At 42.4% G+C, this 14,869-nt stretch overlaps 1 protein-coding gene across 1 annotated transcript; it reads left to right on the plus strand.

Moving 5' to 3' along the window:
* Positions 1-8,641: 8,641 nt before the first annotated feature.
* Positions 8,642-11,374, plus strand: LOC123395408 (protein FAR1-RELATED SEQUENCE 4-like). Its single transcript, XM_045090399.1, has 4 exons — positions 8,642-9,433; positions 10,166-10,525; positions 10,864-10,956; positions 11,156-11,374. The coding sequence occupies exons 1-4, from the start codon at positions 8,642-8,644 to the stop codon at positions 11,372-11,374; spliced, it is 1,464 nt and encodes a 487-aa protein (XP_044946334.1).
* The last annotated feature ends 3,495 nt before the right edge of the window (positions 11,375-14,869 follow it).

The raw sequence follows: 14,869 nt of genomic DNA on the forward strand, positions 1-14,869 counted from the left end.
AATATATGATTTTACTTGTTGTTCTGAAGACCCTAAGAAACACCTTCCCTACTTTTGTGAGTTTACTGATAATGGAATCTTATGTTCTTATGCTAAAGGTGTTTATAGTTATTATGATGTTGAACAAATTAAAGAATTTTTTGCTTTTAAGGGTGCTTGTGGAATTGCTTCTTTGATTGAAAAGTATGATGCTACACTTTACAAATCTGATTTTTTTTCCATACTTAAATATTGCTATGAAAATTATGCTTCTAATGCTTATGTTACACTATATATTGAGGAATCCTTTTCTGTCCAAGAAGAGATTAATATTTTGTAGGAGTCCGTCAAAGAAGAAATTTATGAAATGGTGAGCTCATTGGATGAAAAAGATGACGAGGAGAGTGAAGAACAAAAGGAGGAAGAGCGGATTAGCCACCCGTGCCCACCTTCTAATGAGAGTAACTCTTTAAGTCATACATTGTTTAATTTCCCTTCATGCTTACCAAAGGATGAATGCTATGATAACTGCTATGATTCCGTTGATTCTTTTGAAATATCCCTTTTTGATGAAATTGATGCTTGCTATGCTTGTGGCCAAGATGCCAATATGAATTATGATTGTGAAGATGAACTTGCTATAGTTCCTTATGTTAAAAATGATGTTGTTCTATTGTACACACACATGATAGTCCTATTATATTTTTGAATTCTTCCAACAACACTATTTCGGAGAAGTTTGCTCTTATTAAGGATTATATTGACGGGTTGCGTTTTACCATTGCACATGATGATTTTGATGGATATAATATGCATGTGCCTGCTGCTCCTACTTGCAATTATTATGAGAGAGGAACTACATCTCCATCTCTTTATGTTTCCAACACGATAAAATTGCAAGAAACTACTTATGTTATGTATTGGCCTTTACTTGATGTGATAGCCGAACATTTCTTGCTGGAGCCCTCTCCTTTAAAACCACATGACGTCAGCCTCACATTTTCCATGATGCCCTCTCTCTCTTTCACATCATAAACTTCATGGAACATCTAGAAAAATAAAACAACTTGGCATGTTGCCTTGAATTGGTCAATCAAGGCCATGACAAAGAATTACGTTCATTTCAAGTATGTCGAGTAAGAATGTGCTCTCAGACGAAGCCTTCTGGTCTATCCAGCCATCCTCCATTGAACATGGTTTAGCTTTGGACATTCTTGAAAATGACACCAACTTTTTCAAGCAGGTGAAAATGCCCATGGTAGGTACCCATGCCAGGTTTGAATGATTTCCGAAATCATATGAAAAGTGCGACACGCTCGACTATTTATCGATCTTTTTTTTACCGAGAAGATTCCGGAATGCAAAATTTATCGAAAACCAAAACAATTTGGCATGGTGCCTTGAATTGGCCGTACAAAAGCATGTATGAGAAATTGGGGCCATTTTAGGGATGTCAAAAAAAAACGAGCTCCCGGCGGAACCTGCCCGAACACCCTCCGTTTAATATGGTGTTTTTTGGAGATTCATGAAATGATCTCAACTTTTGCTAGCATGGTGGGCATGCCCCTGATCGGCATCCATGCAAAGTTTGAATAAAAAGACTATATAAATCATAATTTAAGCATGTACATAAAACTGTTATTTCATTTTATTTTTGTATTTCTGCACGCGACAATGGACTGGCCAGTCGGGAGGCCTCCCGTGAAAGAAGTATTTAATTCATGAACGTTTGTTTGTTAAATTCATGAACTTTTATTCAAATTATTGAACCTTTTCACTTTTGTGAACATTTTTGTCGAATTCGTGAACTTCTTTTCAAATCGACGAACGTTTTTCAATCACCAGATTTCGCCCCCTCCTTGGAGCGCTAGGGATGGGCAAAAAGAAGGGCGAATCCAAGACTGAAAAAACAATATCAGTTTTCTGTCAGAATAGATTCCGAAAGCAGAACAATATCAGTTGGATTCAAATTCCTGTATGTACTAGCTAGGAGTACTTACTATATATATTGTACTAACGTACGTAGTACGCCTATTTATATACACAAGGGAATATACTAAGAGCACGCGCTTAGGCACGAAAACCATCGAGTCCCGGCCACAGCGACAGACATCGATCGATCGTCGTCGCCAACTCATCATGGGCAGCGAATCGTCGTGGTCGTCGTCTTCTTCTCCTGAGCAGATGATCGACGGGGCAGTCAAGGCTTTCATGTGCCTCCCCGGATGCAGGGATCAGTTCGAAGCCGTGCTGGACGCGTTCCAGGAGGTCGACGGATCTACGGAGAAGCAAGCGGCGTGCTTCGAGGCGGGGGAGGCGCTGCGAAAGTGCATGCTTGCTAGCGCCGCCGCGTACGAGTCCTACATCCGCGACGCCGACAAAAAGACATCGAGCCAAGCATAGCCCCTATATTTACATCTTAATTAGCAGCAAAAGTGATCTACCGAGCCTTCTTAGATTCGACAAAGAAAAGCTCTATTATGCATGTCTTACGTCGATTAATTATTAAGTACTAGTGTGTTTACATTTAGCACGTTTTTTATGTCTTCACTTGGAAGGATATTTGATTCTTTATGAATTTTTGATTTTGCTAACCTCATGTACCATGGGTCAGGTTATTTGTTTCTTTTATGTGTGAGAGAGTTATCTTTTAGTGACCGACTATATGTCAGGCAGGCGTCGATTTTTTCTTTTTTTTACCAGTCACTTTCTTTAGGCACTATCGGATTTTCATCCAACGGCTGTAGACAATGCACTGTTTATCTTCTTCCTCCCTTCCTTCGATGTTCCTCTATGCCTCCACCACTAAAATAGGTAATGTGGCACTGACTTTCTTCTTCTACGGTGATGTTGGAACAAAGGAAGAGGTGACTGATGCCTGAAAAAATTAGGTACCCGATAAATCCCAAAACCGTATTTTTATGTATGCACTTTTCTTGTAAGTTACATACACTTTGTAAACGCTTTTGGCCTGCAATATCTCATGCGGCGCCCCCAGTAAGCAGGTTTTTAGTATGGCGCGCCGGCTAACCACCCTTTTCAAGCAGACCCTTGTCTCGTCTTAACAAGGATAGGAAATCCTCAAAAACGAGACAAAAAATGAAACACAAGGCAAAAACACACACACTATTTAGAGCATCGTCGACCATGACCGATAAGCAGCCAAACTCATGGACGACGACACCAAGAAGATAGCGACGCCATGCATCGCCGTTGTCATGTCACCAACACCCAAATGCATCACCAGCACCTGCGCAGAGACACCTGCAGAAGATCTCCGCCGACCCATGCGGACCCAATGGGTGCAGCCGATCTATCGCTATGCGCTTGTCCGGACGAGAGAAAGGAGCAAGGTTCCCTAGGGAACTGCACTGCCGCTGCCCTCACTCGAGCTCGCCCGGTATTTGACGACTGCGGCGAAACGAGGTGAATGCAATGCTCTATTGTTTTCTTCTTCTCAAGACAGCAGGAAACCTCCTCCACGCCCTGGGCCTTTTAGCACCCAATTGTGGAGATAGAGGGCTGACAGGAGCCAGGCCCCCATGATTTCAAATATGTGCTTGTTTTACGGTATTAATATGTTCCTAAATACTAAAAAATCCAGCTGCACTATTTGACTGAAACGAACGCAGGAGTGTGCAGCAAGGATTTACTACATGAATGCGATAATGTCATTTCACTTTATTCCGTTTCATTTTTCTTAAAATACTATAACTTTTGAACCGAGCGTCAAAACGGTGATACTTTTCATGGTTGTGTTTCTTACGCCGAGCTCCCTAAAACTAGATCCCATATGTATAGATTTTGATCGGCAACCTTGGATGATATTTGAGGCAACTTTAGTGCTATATGAAAGCAGCTCTCGTGTTGTGGTTGTCCATTAAGGGACATAAGTTACATACAATGTCGAAAACTTTTAATCAAATATCTATCATGATTCCAAATTTTAAAACTATGTGGGGATGGATCGTACGACAACCTTTTTTTCTAGGATAGTTTGCCGCCTATGCTACCGAGCACGCATGTTTTGACTAATCAGGTCACGGGTGTTAACTAGTTACGAAAATAAGGACATATCACAAGATGCATAGGGGTAATGAAAAAATTTATGGGGGGCGGTTCAAATAGTTGCCCACAAGCTTACACAAGTTGTTCAAATTTTACACGATTTGCTCGCAAAAATCATCAAAATCGCTAAATATAATGATGAAAAATACACATGAGTTGCTTTTTAAATGTACTGAAGTTGCACAAAAACGCACTAAAACTTGCTAACTTTTTTTGTGATACTCGAGTGCAGTTATGACAACTATTTACAATTAGCAGGCAACTGAACATCAACCGTAGGCAATTGATCATCAGTTGTAGGCAACTGAGTATCAAAATTCAGCAATTTCACGGTATTTGTAGGCAACTAAGCATCAACCATACACAACTAATCAACATTCATAGGAAACTAGGCATCAATGTTTAGCAATTTCATAGTATTTGTAGGAAATTAAGCATCAACCGCATTCAATTACTTGTACGTCGCACTAAATGCGTCTTATGTTTTGTGTGATTTTCCCATTTTTACAAAAATCAACCAAATAGGTAGTCCAACTAGGCTAAAAAATGAGTTGCTTTTTTATAACACTAAAGTTGCATCAATATCATCAAAAGTTGCCCAAAAAAGTTTGTCAAAAACTATCCATATGGGATCTATCTTTAAAGAACTCGTCGCAAGAAAGTCAGCCGTGAAAACGGATCTCAATTCCGATTCGAATCAAAAGTTATGACTTTTATTTTTTTTTAAATGCTAATAAATGCACGTGGTTTTTTTGTTGTTGTTCGCAATTGCGTCCGCTACCGCGAGCGGGCGTCGCTGAGCTCGGTAGCCACGTCCTAATATCTTTTGACTTTTAGAGAAAAATGCACATGCTAGTGTAATTTGGCATTTGGCCTTCGTCATTGAAATTTCAAGCTATTTGGCACATCTGAAAATATGGTATTATTTCAGTGACAAAAATGCTGTAAAAATTCCAAAATTCTTTGTAATTTTATAATTTTTTTCAAAATTGAAAACAAAAGTTTAAATTACCAAACATATCTATAAAGAAGTAGAAGCAAAAATCCAGAAAATAAAAATACAGAAAAAGGAAAATTCAAAACGGAACATTCTCAAAATATAGTAAATTTGTTCCCGTCGCAAGCTCCGAGAAAATTGCCGACTTAGACGCTCCCGTATCATATTGCCAAAGTTTGCCTACCACCTAACAGGGCCGCACCACCACCCTGATGGTCTAGCACAACAAAATCATCGTCTATCGTTGTCCCCGAAAACCGGAGACTCTAGGTGACCAAACAAGCCAATAGAAGAGGAGAGAAGCCAAGCCATATAGGAGACGACATTGCCGCCCTGGAATCAACCGGTGGAAGCAGCGCCGGTGGAGGCCCATGTGCACGAGGTCAACCCACCGATGGAAGCAGCGCCGGTGGAGGCCCATGTGCACGAGGTCAACCCACCGATGGAAGCGGCGCCGGTGGAGGCCCATGTGCATGAGGTCAACCCACCGCGCAGCGCGGCCACCCATCGGTTGGTGGCATGCATTGTGCCGAGGTGGCCGCAAGAAGGCACTTGCCAGAGCTCCGCATCCTCGAGGACAGGCCATAGTTTGACATCTTCTACTCTCTATCTTTGAGTTTGAATTTCTGATGTTTAGCTGTTGAGTCAATCGGTGTAAGCGTGTTGCATTGTTGAAGATATAGAAGTTGGTGTTAGAAGGGGTGACGCGAGTGGGTAGTAGTAACTGGAGACATAGTGCTACGATGGGATCAAACACATCAAAAAGAAGCATTACTTGATATCAAAACCCTAGATGGTTGTTGACTTGTCTAGTTTGTAGATGTGACATGTGGGTCTGCTGGCGTTTTTTTTTTGCCATTATGCTCTATGAGTATGATTTGCTAAAAATCAGAGTGAATGGGTAGGTACAAGCATATATATATATATATATATATATATATATATATATATATATATATATATATATATATATATATATATATATATATATATATAAGTATTTTTTAGTCCAGGTTGATGTCTAAAACCGGTACTGAGGACTGACCTTTAGTCCCGGTTCCAGACACGAATCGTCGGACCCTTTAGTCCCGGTTGGTGGATGGAACCCAGACTAAAGGTCCCACACGAACCAGGATTGGTGCCCACCGAGTCCGGACCGGCGTCCTGGTCGTTCGAAGTCGATCAGGACTGATGCACGCATTAGTCCCGGTTCGTAAGTCGATCAGGACTGTTGCTCTGATCTGACAAAGAACAAATCTATGTTTACTACTAGTGTGTACACATCATCCGCCGTGCCTCTCGTGAAAGCTAACTTATACCTTTCAGGAAAGAAAAAAAAATAGAAAACACATTTTTTTTCGTTTCTGAGAAGCATGATCGTGCCTCTCGTACAAACAAATCCACGAAACAAAACCGTACATCTCATAAAAAGGAAGTTTTTTTCTTTTCTGAATGGCAGGCCGAGGCTCTCACAAGAGCAAATCCGCGCCTCTCAGGAAAGCAAAATTACACCTCTTGTAAAAAAAAAACACGAAAAAAACGTTATTTCCGTTTCAGGGAGTGATCGAGTGATAGTTGGGGGTCTTCCTAACAAACACTGGTCAACTAGTTGCTCCTGCTTGCTCCAGGCTAATGCACAGCCGAGGGACAAGTTATTTTCCTTTGCTTAGTATATGGCGATGGCCCAAATTAACCTGGTTCGTTCGGCTTCCGAGCGACGGACGACTTCAGAACGAAACTGGTGACGGACAAGAATACTAGTTCGAGTCGAACTCATCATCATCTGGATATCAAAGTACGTACGTGCGTTCATCCATCCATAAATACAAGAGAAAGGAGCACACACCTAGCTACGAAAACCATCTGAGTCCACGGTTTTTTCGCCCTAGCTACATCTTCTCGTAGTTAGACCGCCTATCATCGTCACCGTCCTCATGGAGAGCGAATCCCCGTCGTCCTCGTCAGCGGATCCTCACCCGTCGGCGCAACCCTATGCCGTCGTCGACATGGCTATCAAGTGTTTGAACCAAGGCGCATGCCGAGACAAGATCGAGGCGTTGGCTGCCGCGTGCGTGGGGCAAGAACCACCACCGGACGCCGACGCCGACGAGGCCCGCGCCAGCGCGCGGGAGGCGCTGGTGAAGTGCATAATGGACGTCGTGGCAGCCGCTGCCCGTGAAACGGCGGAGCAGGAGGGAAAGTCGAGCTGATTGTGATCGACGCCGGTTCTCTCATTACTCATTAGCTAATTGGCGCTATATACAACCTAGTTTCTTCATGGATGTTTTGGATAGCTTAATGATGTGGAGTTTTTATGATGTAGAGTCGTAACTTATTTTAGATCCGTGCTATTTGGTTTTGAGAGGGTTGTCTTGTGTACGCACATCATGTGCGCAGCTTTGTAATGCTTTCATCATTAGTTAATTCAGCCCTATATATACAATAATGCTACACCCACGTAGAGCTACGTGAGTTTATGTGCTGATTAGGATCGACGCTGACCTGGCCGCGCATACCGTCTGGAGCGAGAAACAGAAATAATTGCGGGCATAAAAATTATTTGTGGTGAAAAAACAAACGCGACCCCCAGGCGATAGATGTCAAGCACAGATCGGCCCGACGGCCGCGCGACGCGGCGAGTAACCTGCCGCTAATTACGCAAGGGGAAAACAGAAAGGCACAGACAGATCCGTTTTTCCAGATTTTAAGATCGCCGCCTTCAACTTTTGATCATCGGTACTGCTAAACGAAATTTCCACGCGTTGCCGATCACAGTGCTTGCATCGTTGGTGGCCTGCGTGGTGTGCCTGGCCTAGCTGACGACGGGGAGGATACAAGGTTCAGTCTGCTGCTACTGCTGTTGTTCGCTGTATTCTGTATTCTGCGTTTAAGTCAGGAGTATTGTTCATGGTTAAATATATGTGTTGTTATTGTTTGACCATTGGTGTTAGATAGACACTACTAGTAATGCTAAGGTCGTGGTGGTAATCTAGTACCCTTGCTGATTTTCATAGCTGCTCATGTGTACGTATCCTGAATTCCTGATGCTTGTTGAGCTGGTGATGGGTGCTTCTACTTCTCGAATCCAATCTTTAATGGAGATTCCTCCCAGGATTGATGACGAGATCTGCTAATTTTGTGATTAGTTTGACCATTCGTGTATGCAGATGCTGGTAATGCTACGGTCGTGGTGGTAATCTAGTATTCCGGTTGCACGCTGGTGGGCAGTTCGTGCAGGAGTTAAAAATCCCTGCGAGGTCGCTTGATCCGAATACGATACACTGCTTTCGTCAAATATGTGTACTGTTATCGATTTAATCGTCTTGTTATGTTCAGCATGAAGGTCACAAGTTCATGGTTAACATGCCAACATTTAGGTCACTCTGTTACAAATTTAGTTTTGATTTCGTAGAAGAGTGACTTTTTTTCATGATCATAGCAATGGATGATGGAATAGTTGGTGTTCAAGAATCAAGTGACATGTATATTTCAAGTGATGACGACGGCATTAAGCAACAAAATCAAAGCAACATGGAAATTGAACATGACCATATTGAAGATCAACCAGATTCGTTACTTGGAGACCCTGAATTGGGGATGACCTTCGATACTGAGAATGAGGTGCGAGAGTACTATATCAAATATGCTAAAGCAAAAGGCTTTGGTGTGACGAGAAGAATCTCACATAGTGATGATAATGGACAAGTAAAGTACCTTACACTTTGTTGCTCTCGGTATGGTAAGACTCAATCGAACTCAAGAAATATGTTGAAGCCAAACCCAACAGCCGGGATAGGATGTGAAGCTAAAATTTATGTTACACGTGGTCCTGATGGGAAGCTTCATCTTTCAAAGGCGATTTTGGATCACAATCATGCATTGAGTCCACATAAATCTCGGTTATCTAGATGCAATAAGAAGTTAAATTTCCATGTCAAGCGCAGGCTTGAGCTGAATGACCGCGCCGGAATAAGAGTAAACAAGAATTTCAATTCTTTTGTTGTGGCAGCAGATGGTCATGAGAACCTAACTTTTGGTGAGAAAACTTGTCGCAATTTTCTAGAGATAACAAGAAGGTTAAAACTTGGTAGTGGTGATGCTGAAGCGGTTCGTGACTATTTTATCAAAATGCAATCCGACAATCCAAACTTTTTTAGTGTCATGGATGTTGATGATGAATCCCGACTTCGGAATGCTTTTTGGGCTGATGCAAGAAGCAGAGCAGTGTATGAATCTTTTCATGATGTCATTACTTTTGACACAACATACTTGGTGAACAAATATGATATGCCTTTTGCTTGTTTTGTCGGAGTGAATCATCATGGCCAATCAGTGTTGCTAGGGTGTGCTTTATTATCAAATGAAGATACTCCAACATTTGTCTGGTTATTTGAAGCATGGCTTACTTGTATGTCAAATCGCCATCCAAAAGCTATTATAACTGATCAAGCAAAAGCAATTCAGAATGGTGTGGAAGAAGTTTTCCCTGAATCTCAATATAGATGGTGCTTGTGGCACATAATGAAAAAGATACCCGAGAAGTTAGGTGGATATGATGAATATGATCACATCAAGGTTGTTGTTGGCAGGGCGGTTTACAATTCATTAACAATTACAGAGTTTGAAGTTGCTTGGATGCATATGGTTGAGAAGTATAGTCTTGATGATAATGAATGGCTTAAAGGGCTTTATGAGCATCGGAACCGTTGGGTTCCAGCTTTTGTGAAAGATGCCTTCTGGGCAGGTATGTCTACTACACAACGTAGTGAGAGTATGAATGCCTTCTTTGATGGATATGTTAACGCAAAAACTACATTGAAGCATTTTGTTAGCCAATATGAGAATGGTCTCCGTGATAAAGTTGAGAAGGAGAATATTGCTGATTTTAATTCCATCAATTCAACCATACCTTGCATCACACGCTTTGCCATCGAGAAGCAATTTCAATCAGCCTATACAAATGCAAAGTTCAAAGAATTTCAAGAAGAGCTAACAGACATTATGTATTGTGATCGGAAGTTCATAGAAAAGGAAGGGGCAATAGAAACATATGAAATAACTGAGGATGTGTTAATTGATGAGGAAAAAGGATGGAGAAAAGATATTGTGTACCATGTTTATTTCAACGAGGAAGAGTTCGAAGTTAAGTGTTCATGTCGTCGCTTCGAGTTCAGGGGTATACTCTGTAGGCATGTATTATGTGTGCTCACTCACATGAAAATCAAGGAGGTTCCTCCACAATACATTGTTGATCGGTGGAAAAAGAATGTGAAAAGAAAGCATAATTTTATCAGATGCACATATGGTGGCATGGAAGACACGCCTGTTGCAAAACGTTTTGATAGATTGTGCAATTCTTTCTACCCAGTTGCTGAGCTAGGCGGCATGTCAGATAATTCATGCAATTCTTTGATTGAAAAACTTCACACCCTCAAAGTTGAGTACTCTAGCAGCTCAAATTCTGAAAATGATAAGGAACAGGTTGGTACACAGGAAGATGCACCTTCTAGTGCGAAGGCAACAAGTAAAACTATACTAAGTCCAATAGCTGTTAGATGTGCTGGACGTCCTCCTTCATTGAGGAAAGAATCAAAGGTTGATAAGCTTATTCGTCAAGCAAACGAAAAGAAGAAGAAAGCTGAACAAAGAGACAAGAAAAAAGCTGAACAAGAGAAGAAGAAAGCTGAACAAAAGAAAATGAAAAAAGAAGAACAGGAGAAGAAGAAAGCTGAACAAAAGGTATTGTAGCCTATATTACGTGTGATCACAAACTACTTTTTTCTTCTTGTAAAAACTCACTAATGTTGCACTTATTTCAGGCTCACTCCATGAATTTAAACAAGAAAAGGTCCAATAATAAAAGGAAACAATCAGACGCTAATATTCTAGAACAAGATCTTATGGAACATGCGGTATTTGATTCTTGTTCTCCGTTCTACAATAATACTATTTTTTATAGCTAATAGATCTGCAATCTGAAACAGAGTCAGGAAGCAATTTATTTGGATGACATAGCTTGTAGTAGCACAGTTCAGGTATTTTATTTTGTCAAATTTTGATTTGCAGTAAAAACTTGGTAATCCATTAATATAATGACTTTATTTGGCACAGGGATCATTTGACTTTGGCATAGCGACTGGCAACATAAATCCAACCCCAGCAGCTGCAATACCATATGAAGGTTCATCATCAATGGTTATGCCTCCAATTCTAGGAGAATATACAAGTATGATGTTTCAGGTTCAGCAAGCATCGACTGTACTGTCCAGTCCTGCAGAATTACGCTTCAATGGAATTGGAGGGCTCAACAATACGACGGATCAGATTTAGACATGATTTATGTAATTTGAAGATGTTTGATGCAGTATTTTTCTATGCACTTGGCAACTTTAATGTAATATTTGATGGAGTATATGTTTTGTCATCTTGTTTTCCCTAATGTACTACAAAATTATTTATAGGATTGTAAATTTTCATGGATATTTGTGTGCGCACATTGCTGGTAGTTTATCAAGTATAAGCACACTGGAGATTCACGTCAGCCCTTCTTTTCATATCTCTGAATATTTTGATCTCTGAAACTGCACTTTGTGTCTCTAATCATCTCTGTGTAAAGCTGAACAAAGTCCAGAGCTTTGATGTGGCCCAGCCAAGCTACCAACAGGATGCAAAGCAGAACAAAATTCAGACCAAAGCAGCACGGTACAATTTCTAAGCAACAAACTTATGTAGCTCGTCGATCTGGCCCAGCCATGGCCTGAGACCGAAGAGGTTGACCGACTGGACGCTCGACAGCAAGTTGACCAGCGTCGTCGGCCACCACACGACGAGTCAGTACATCGAATTTGGCTACATGGGACTTCACCAAGGCGCCGCCAGCGTCCATACGAGGAGGCCGCCTCGTCGCCAAGAGCCGGCCGTGACGCTGTCAACGATTAGGAGATCACCTCCCCACATCGGAGGAGCCATGCATGGCGCATCCAACTAGTACGAGACTGCCTCTCCGCCTCAGAGTAGCCCGTTGTCGCGCCGCGGAAGATATCTTCGCGTCCGGCAGTAACAGAGGAACTCGCCGCGTTGCGCTGCCGATCGATGGGAAACTCGCCGCGTCGCGCGGCCGTCGGGCCGATCTATGCCTGGCATCTATCGTCTGGGGGTTGCGTTTGTTTTTTCACAGCAAGTAATTTTTATGCCCGCAATTATTTCTGTTTCTCGCTCCAAACGCAATAATGCTACACTCACGTAGAGCTACGTGAGTTTACGTGCTGATTAGGATCGACGCTGACCTGGCCGCGCATACCGTCTGGAGCGAGAAACAGAAATAATTGCGGGCATAAAAATTATTTGTGGTGAAAAAACAAACGCAACCCCCAGGCGATAGATGTCACGCACAGATCGGTCCGACGGTCGCGCGACGCGGCGAGTAACCTGCCGCTAATTACGCAAGGGGAAAACAGAAAGGCACAGACAGATCCGTGTTTCCACATTTTAAGATCGCCGCCTTCAACTTTTGATCATCTGTACTGTTGAACGAAATTTCCACGCGTTGCCGATCACAGTGCTTGCATCGTTGGTGGCCTGCGTGGTGTGCCTGGCCTAGCTGACGACGGGGAGGATACAAGGTTCAGTCTGCTGCTACTGCTGTTGTTCGCTATATTCTGTATTCTGCGTTTAAGTCAGGAGTATTGTTCATGGTTAAATATATGTGTTGTTATTGTTTGACCATTGGTGTTAGATAGACACTACTAGTAATGCTAAGGTCGTGATGGTAATCTAGTACCCTTGCTGATTTTCATAGCTGCTCATGTGTACGTATCCTGAATTCCTGATGCTTGCTGAGCTGGTGATGGGTGGTTCTGCTTCTCGAATCCAATCTTTAATGGAGATTCCTCCCAGGATTGATGAGGAGATCTGCTAATTTTGTGATTAGTTTGACCATTCGTGTATGCAGATGCTGGTAATGCTACGGTCGTGGTGGTAATCTAGTACTCCGGTTGCACGCCGGTGGGCAGTTCGTGCAGGAGTTAAAAATCCCTGCGAGGTCGCTTGATCCGAATACGATACACTGCTTTCGTCAAATATGTGTACTGTTATCGATTTAATCGTCTTGTTATGTTCAGCATGAAGGTCACAAGTTCATGGTTAACATGCCAACATTTAGGTCACTCTGTTACAAATTTAGTTTTGATTTCGTAGAAGAGTGACTTTTTTTCATGATCATAGCAATGGATGATGAAATAGTTGGTGTTCAAGAATCAAGTGACATGTCTATTTCAAGTGATGACGACGGCATTAAGCAACAAAATCAAAGCAACATGGAAATTGAACATGACCATATTGAAGATCAACCAGATTCGTTACTTGGAGACCCTGAATTGGGGATGACCTTCGATACTGAGAATGAGGTGCGAGAGTACTATATCAAATATGCTAAAGCAAAAGGCTTTGGTGTGACGAGAAGAAGCTCACATAGTGATGATAATGGACAAGTAAAGTACCTTACACTTTGTTGCTCTCGGTATGGTAAGACTTAATCGAACTCAAGAAATATGTTGAAGCCAAACCCAACAGCCGGGATAGGATGTGAAGCTAAAATTTATGTTACACGTGGTCCTGATGGGAAGCTTCATCTTTCAAAGGCGATTTTGGATCACAATCATGCATTGAGTCCACATAAATCTCGGTTATTTAGATGCAATAAGAAGTTAAATTTCCATGTCAAGCGCAGGCTTGAGCTGAATGACCGCGCCGGAATAAGAGTAAACAAGAATTTCAATTCTTTTGTTGTGGCAGCAGATGGTCATGAGAACCTAACTTTTGGTGAGAAAACTTGTCGCAATTTTCTAGAGAAAACAAGAAGGTTAAAATTTGGTAGTGGTGATGCTGAAGCGGTTCGTGACTATTTTATCAAAATGCAATCCGACAATCCAAACTTTTTTAGTGTCATGGATGTTGATGATGAATCCCGACTTCAGAATGTTTTTTGGGATGATGCAAGAAGCAGAGCAGTGTATGAATCTTTTCATGATGTCATTACTTTTGACACAACATACTTGGTGAACAAATATGATATGCCTTTTGCTTGTTTTGTCGGAGTGAATCATCATGGCCAATCAGTGCTGCTAGGGTGTGCTTTATTATCAAATGAAGATACTCCAACATTTGTCTGGTTATTTGAAGCATGGCTTACTTGTATGTCAAATCGGCATCCAAAAGCTATTATAACTGATCAAGCAAAAGCAATTCAGAATGGTGTGGAAGAAGTTTTCCCTGAATCTCGATATAGATGGTGCTTGTGCTAGTTTCATCATGGATGGCCGAGTCTTAGAGCGTACCGGTTCGGCCGTTGCTATGAAATCGGATGCATGAAATGTTGCTCACCGGAGACGAAACAGGGGTGCTGCCGGAGTTAGAGAAGAAACGCATCGAATCAAGGACTACAGATCTGGTGGATGATTTCTGATTCAAATACTCTCAGCAGCAGCATCGGGAGGCCGCAGGATCGGGAGGCCACCACACAGCTTCCATAGCAGCACCACATAGCAGTCTCCCATGGCAGCATGGGTCCATCATTGCAACCTCGCCGGAGCTTCCGACGACCGCCGCGGCGCTCCACTGCAACCTCGCCGGAGCTTCAGCTACCGACCCGGCGCTTCACTGCAACCTCGTCGGAGCTTCATTCCAACCTTGTCGGAGCTCGAACGACCGTTGGCGGTTCACTGCAGCTCCGGCGGCCCTTCAACGCAACTCTGCGCCGCGAGCTCCATGGCAACACCTCGACGTGCGCCACCAGTGAAGCTGTGCCATGCCAACACAGCGAGCTCC

The sequence above is a fragment of the Hordeum vulgare genome, chromosome 1H (assembly GCF_904849725.1).
Source record: "Hordeum vulgare subsp. vulgare chromosome 1H, MorexV3_pseudomolecules_assembly, whole genome shotgun sequence".
NCBI lineage: Eukaryota > Viridiplantae > Streptophyta > Magnoliopsida > Poales > Poaceae > Hordeum > Hordeum vulgare.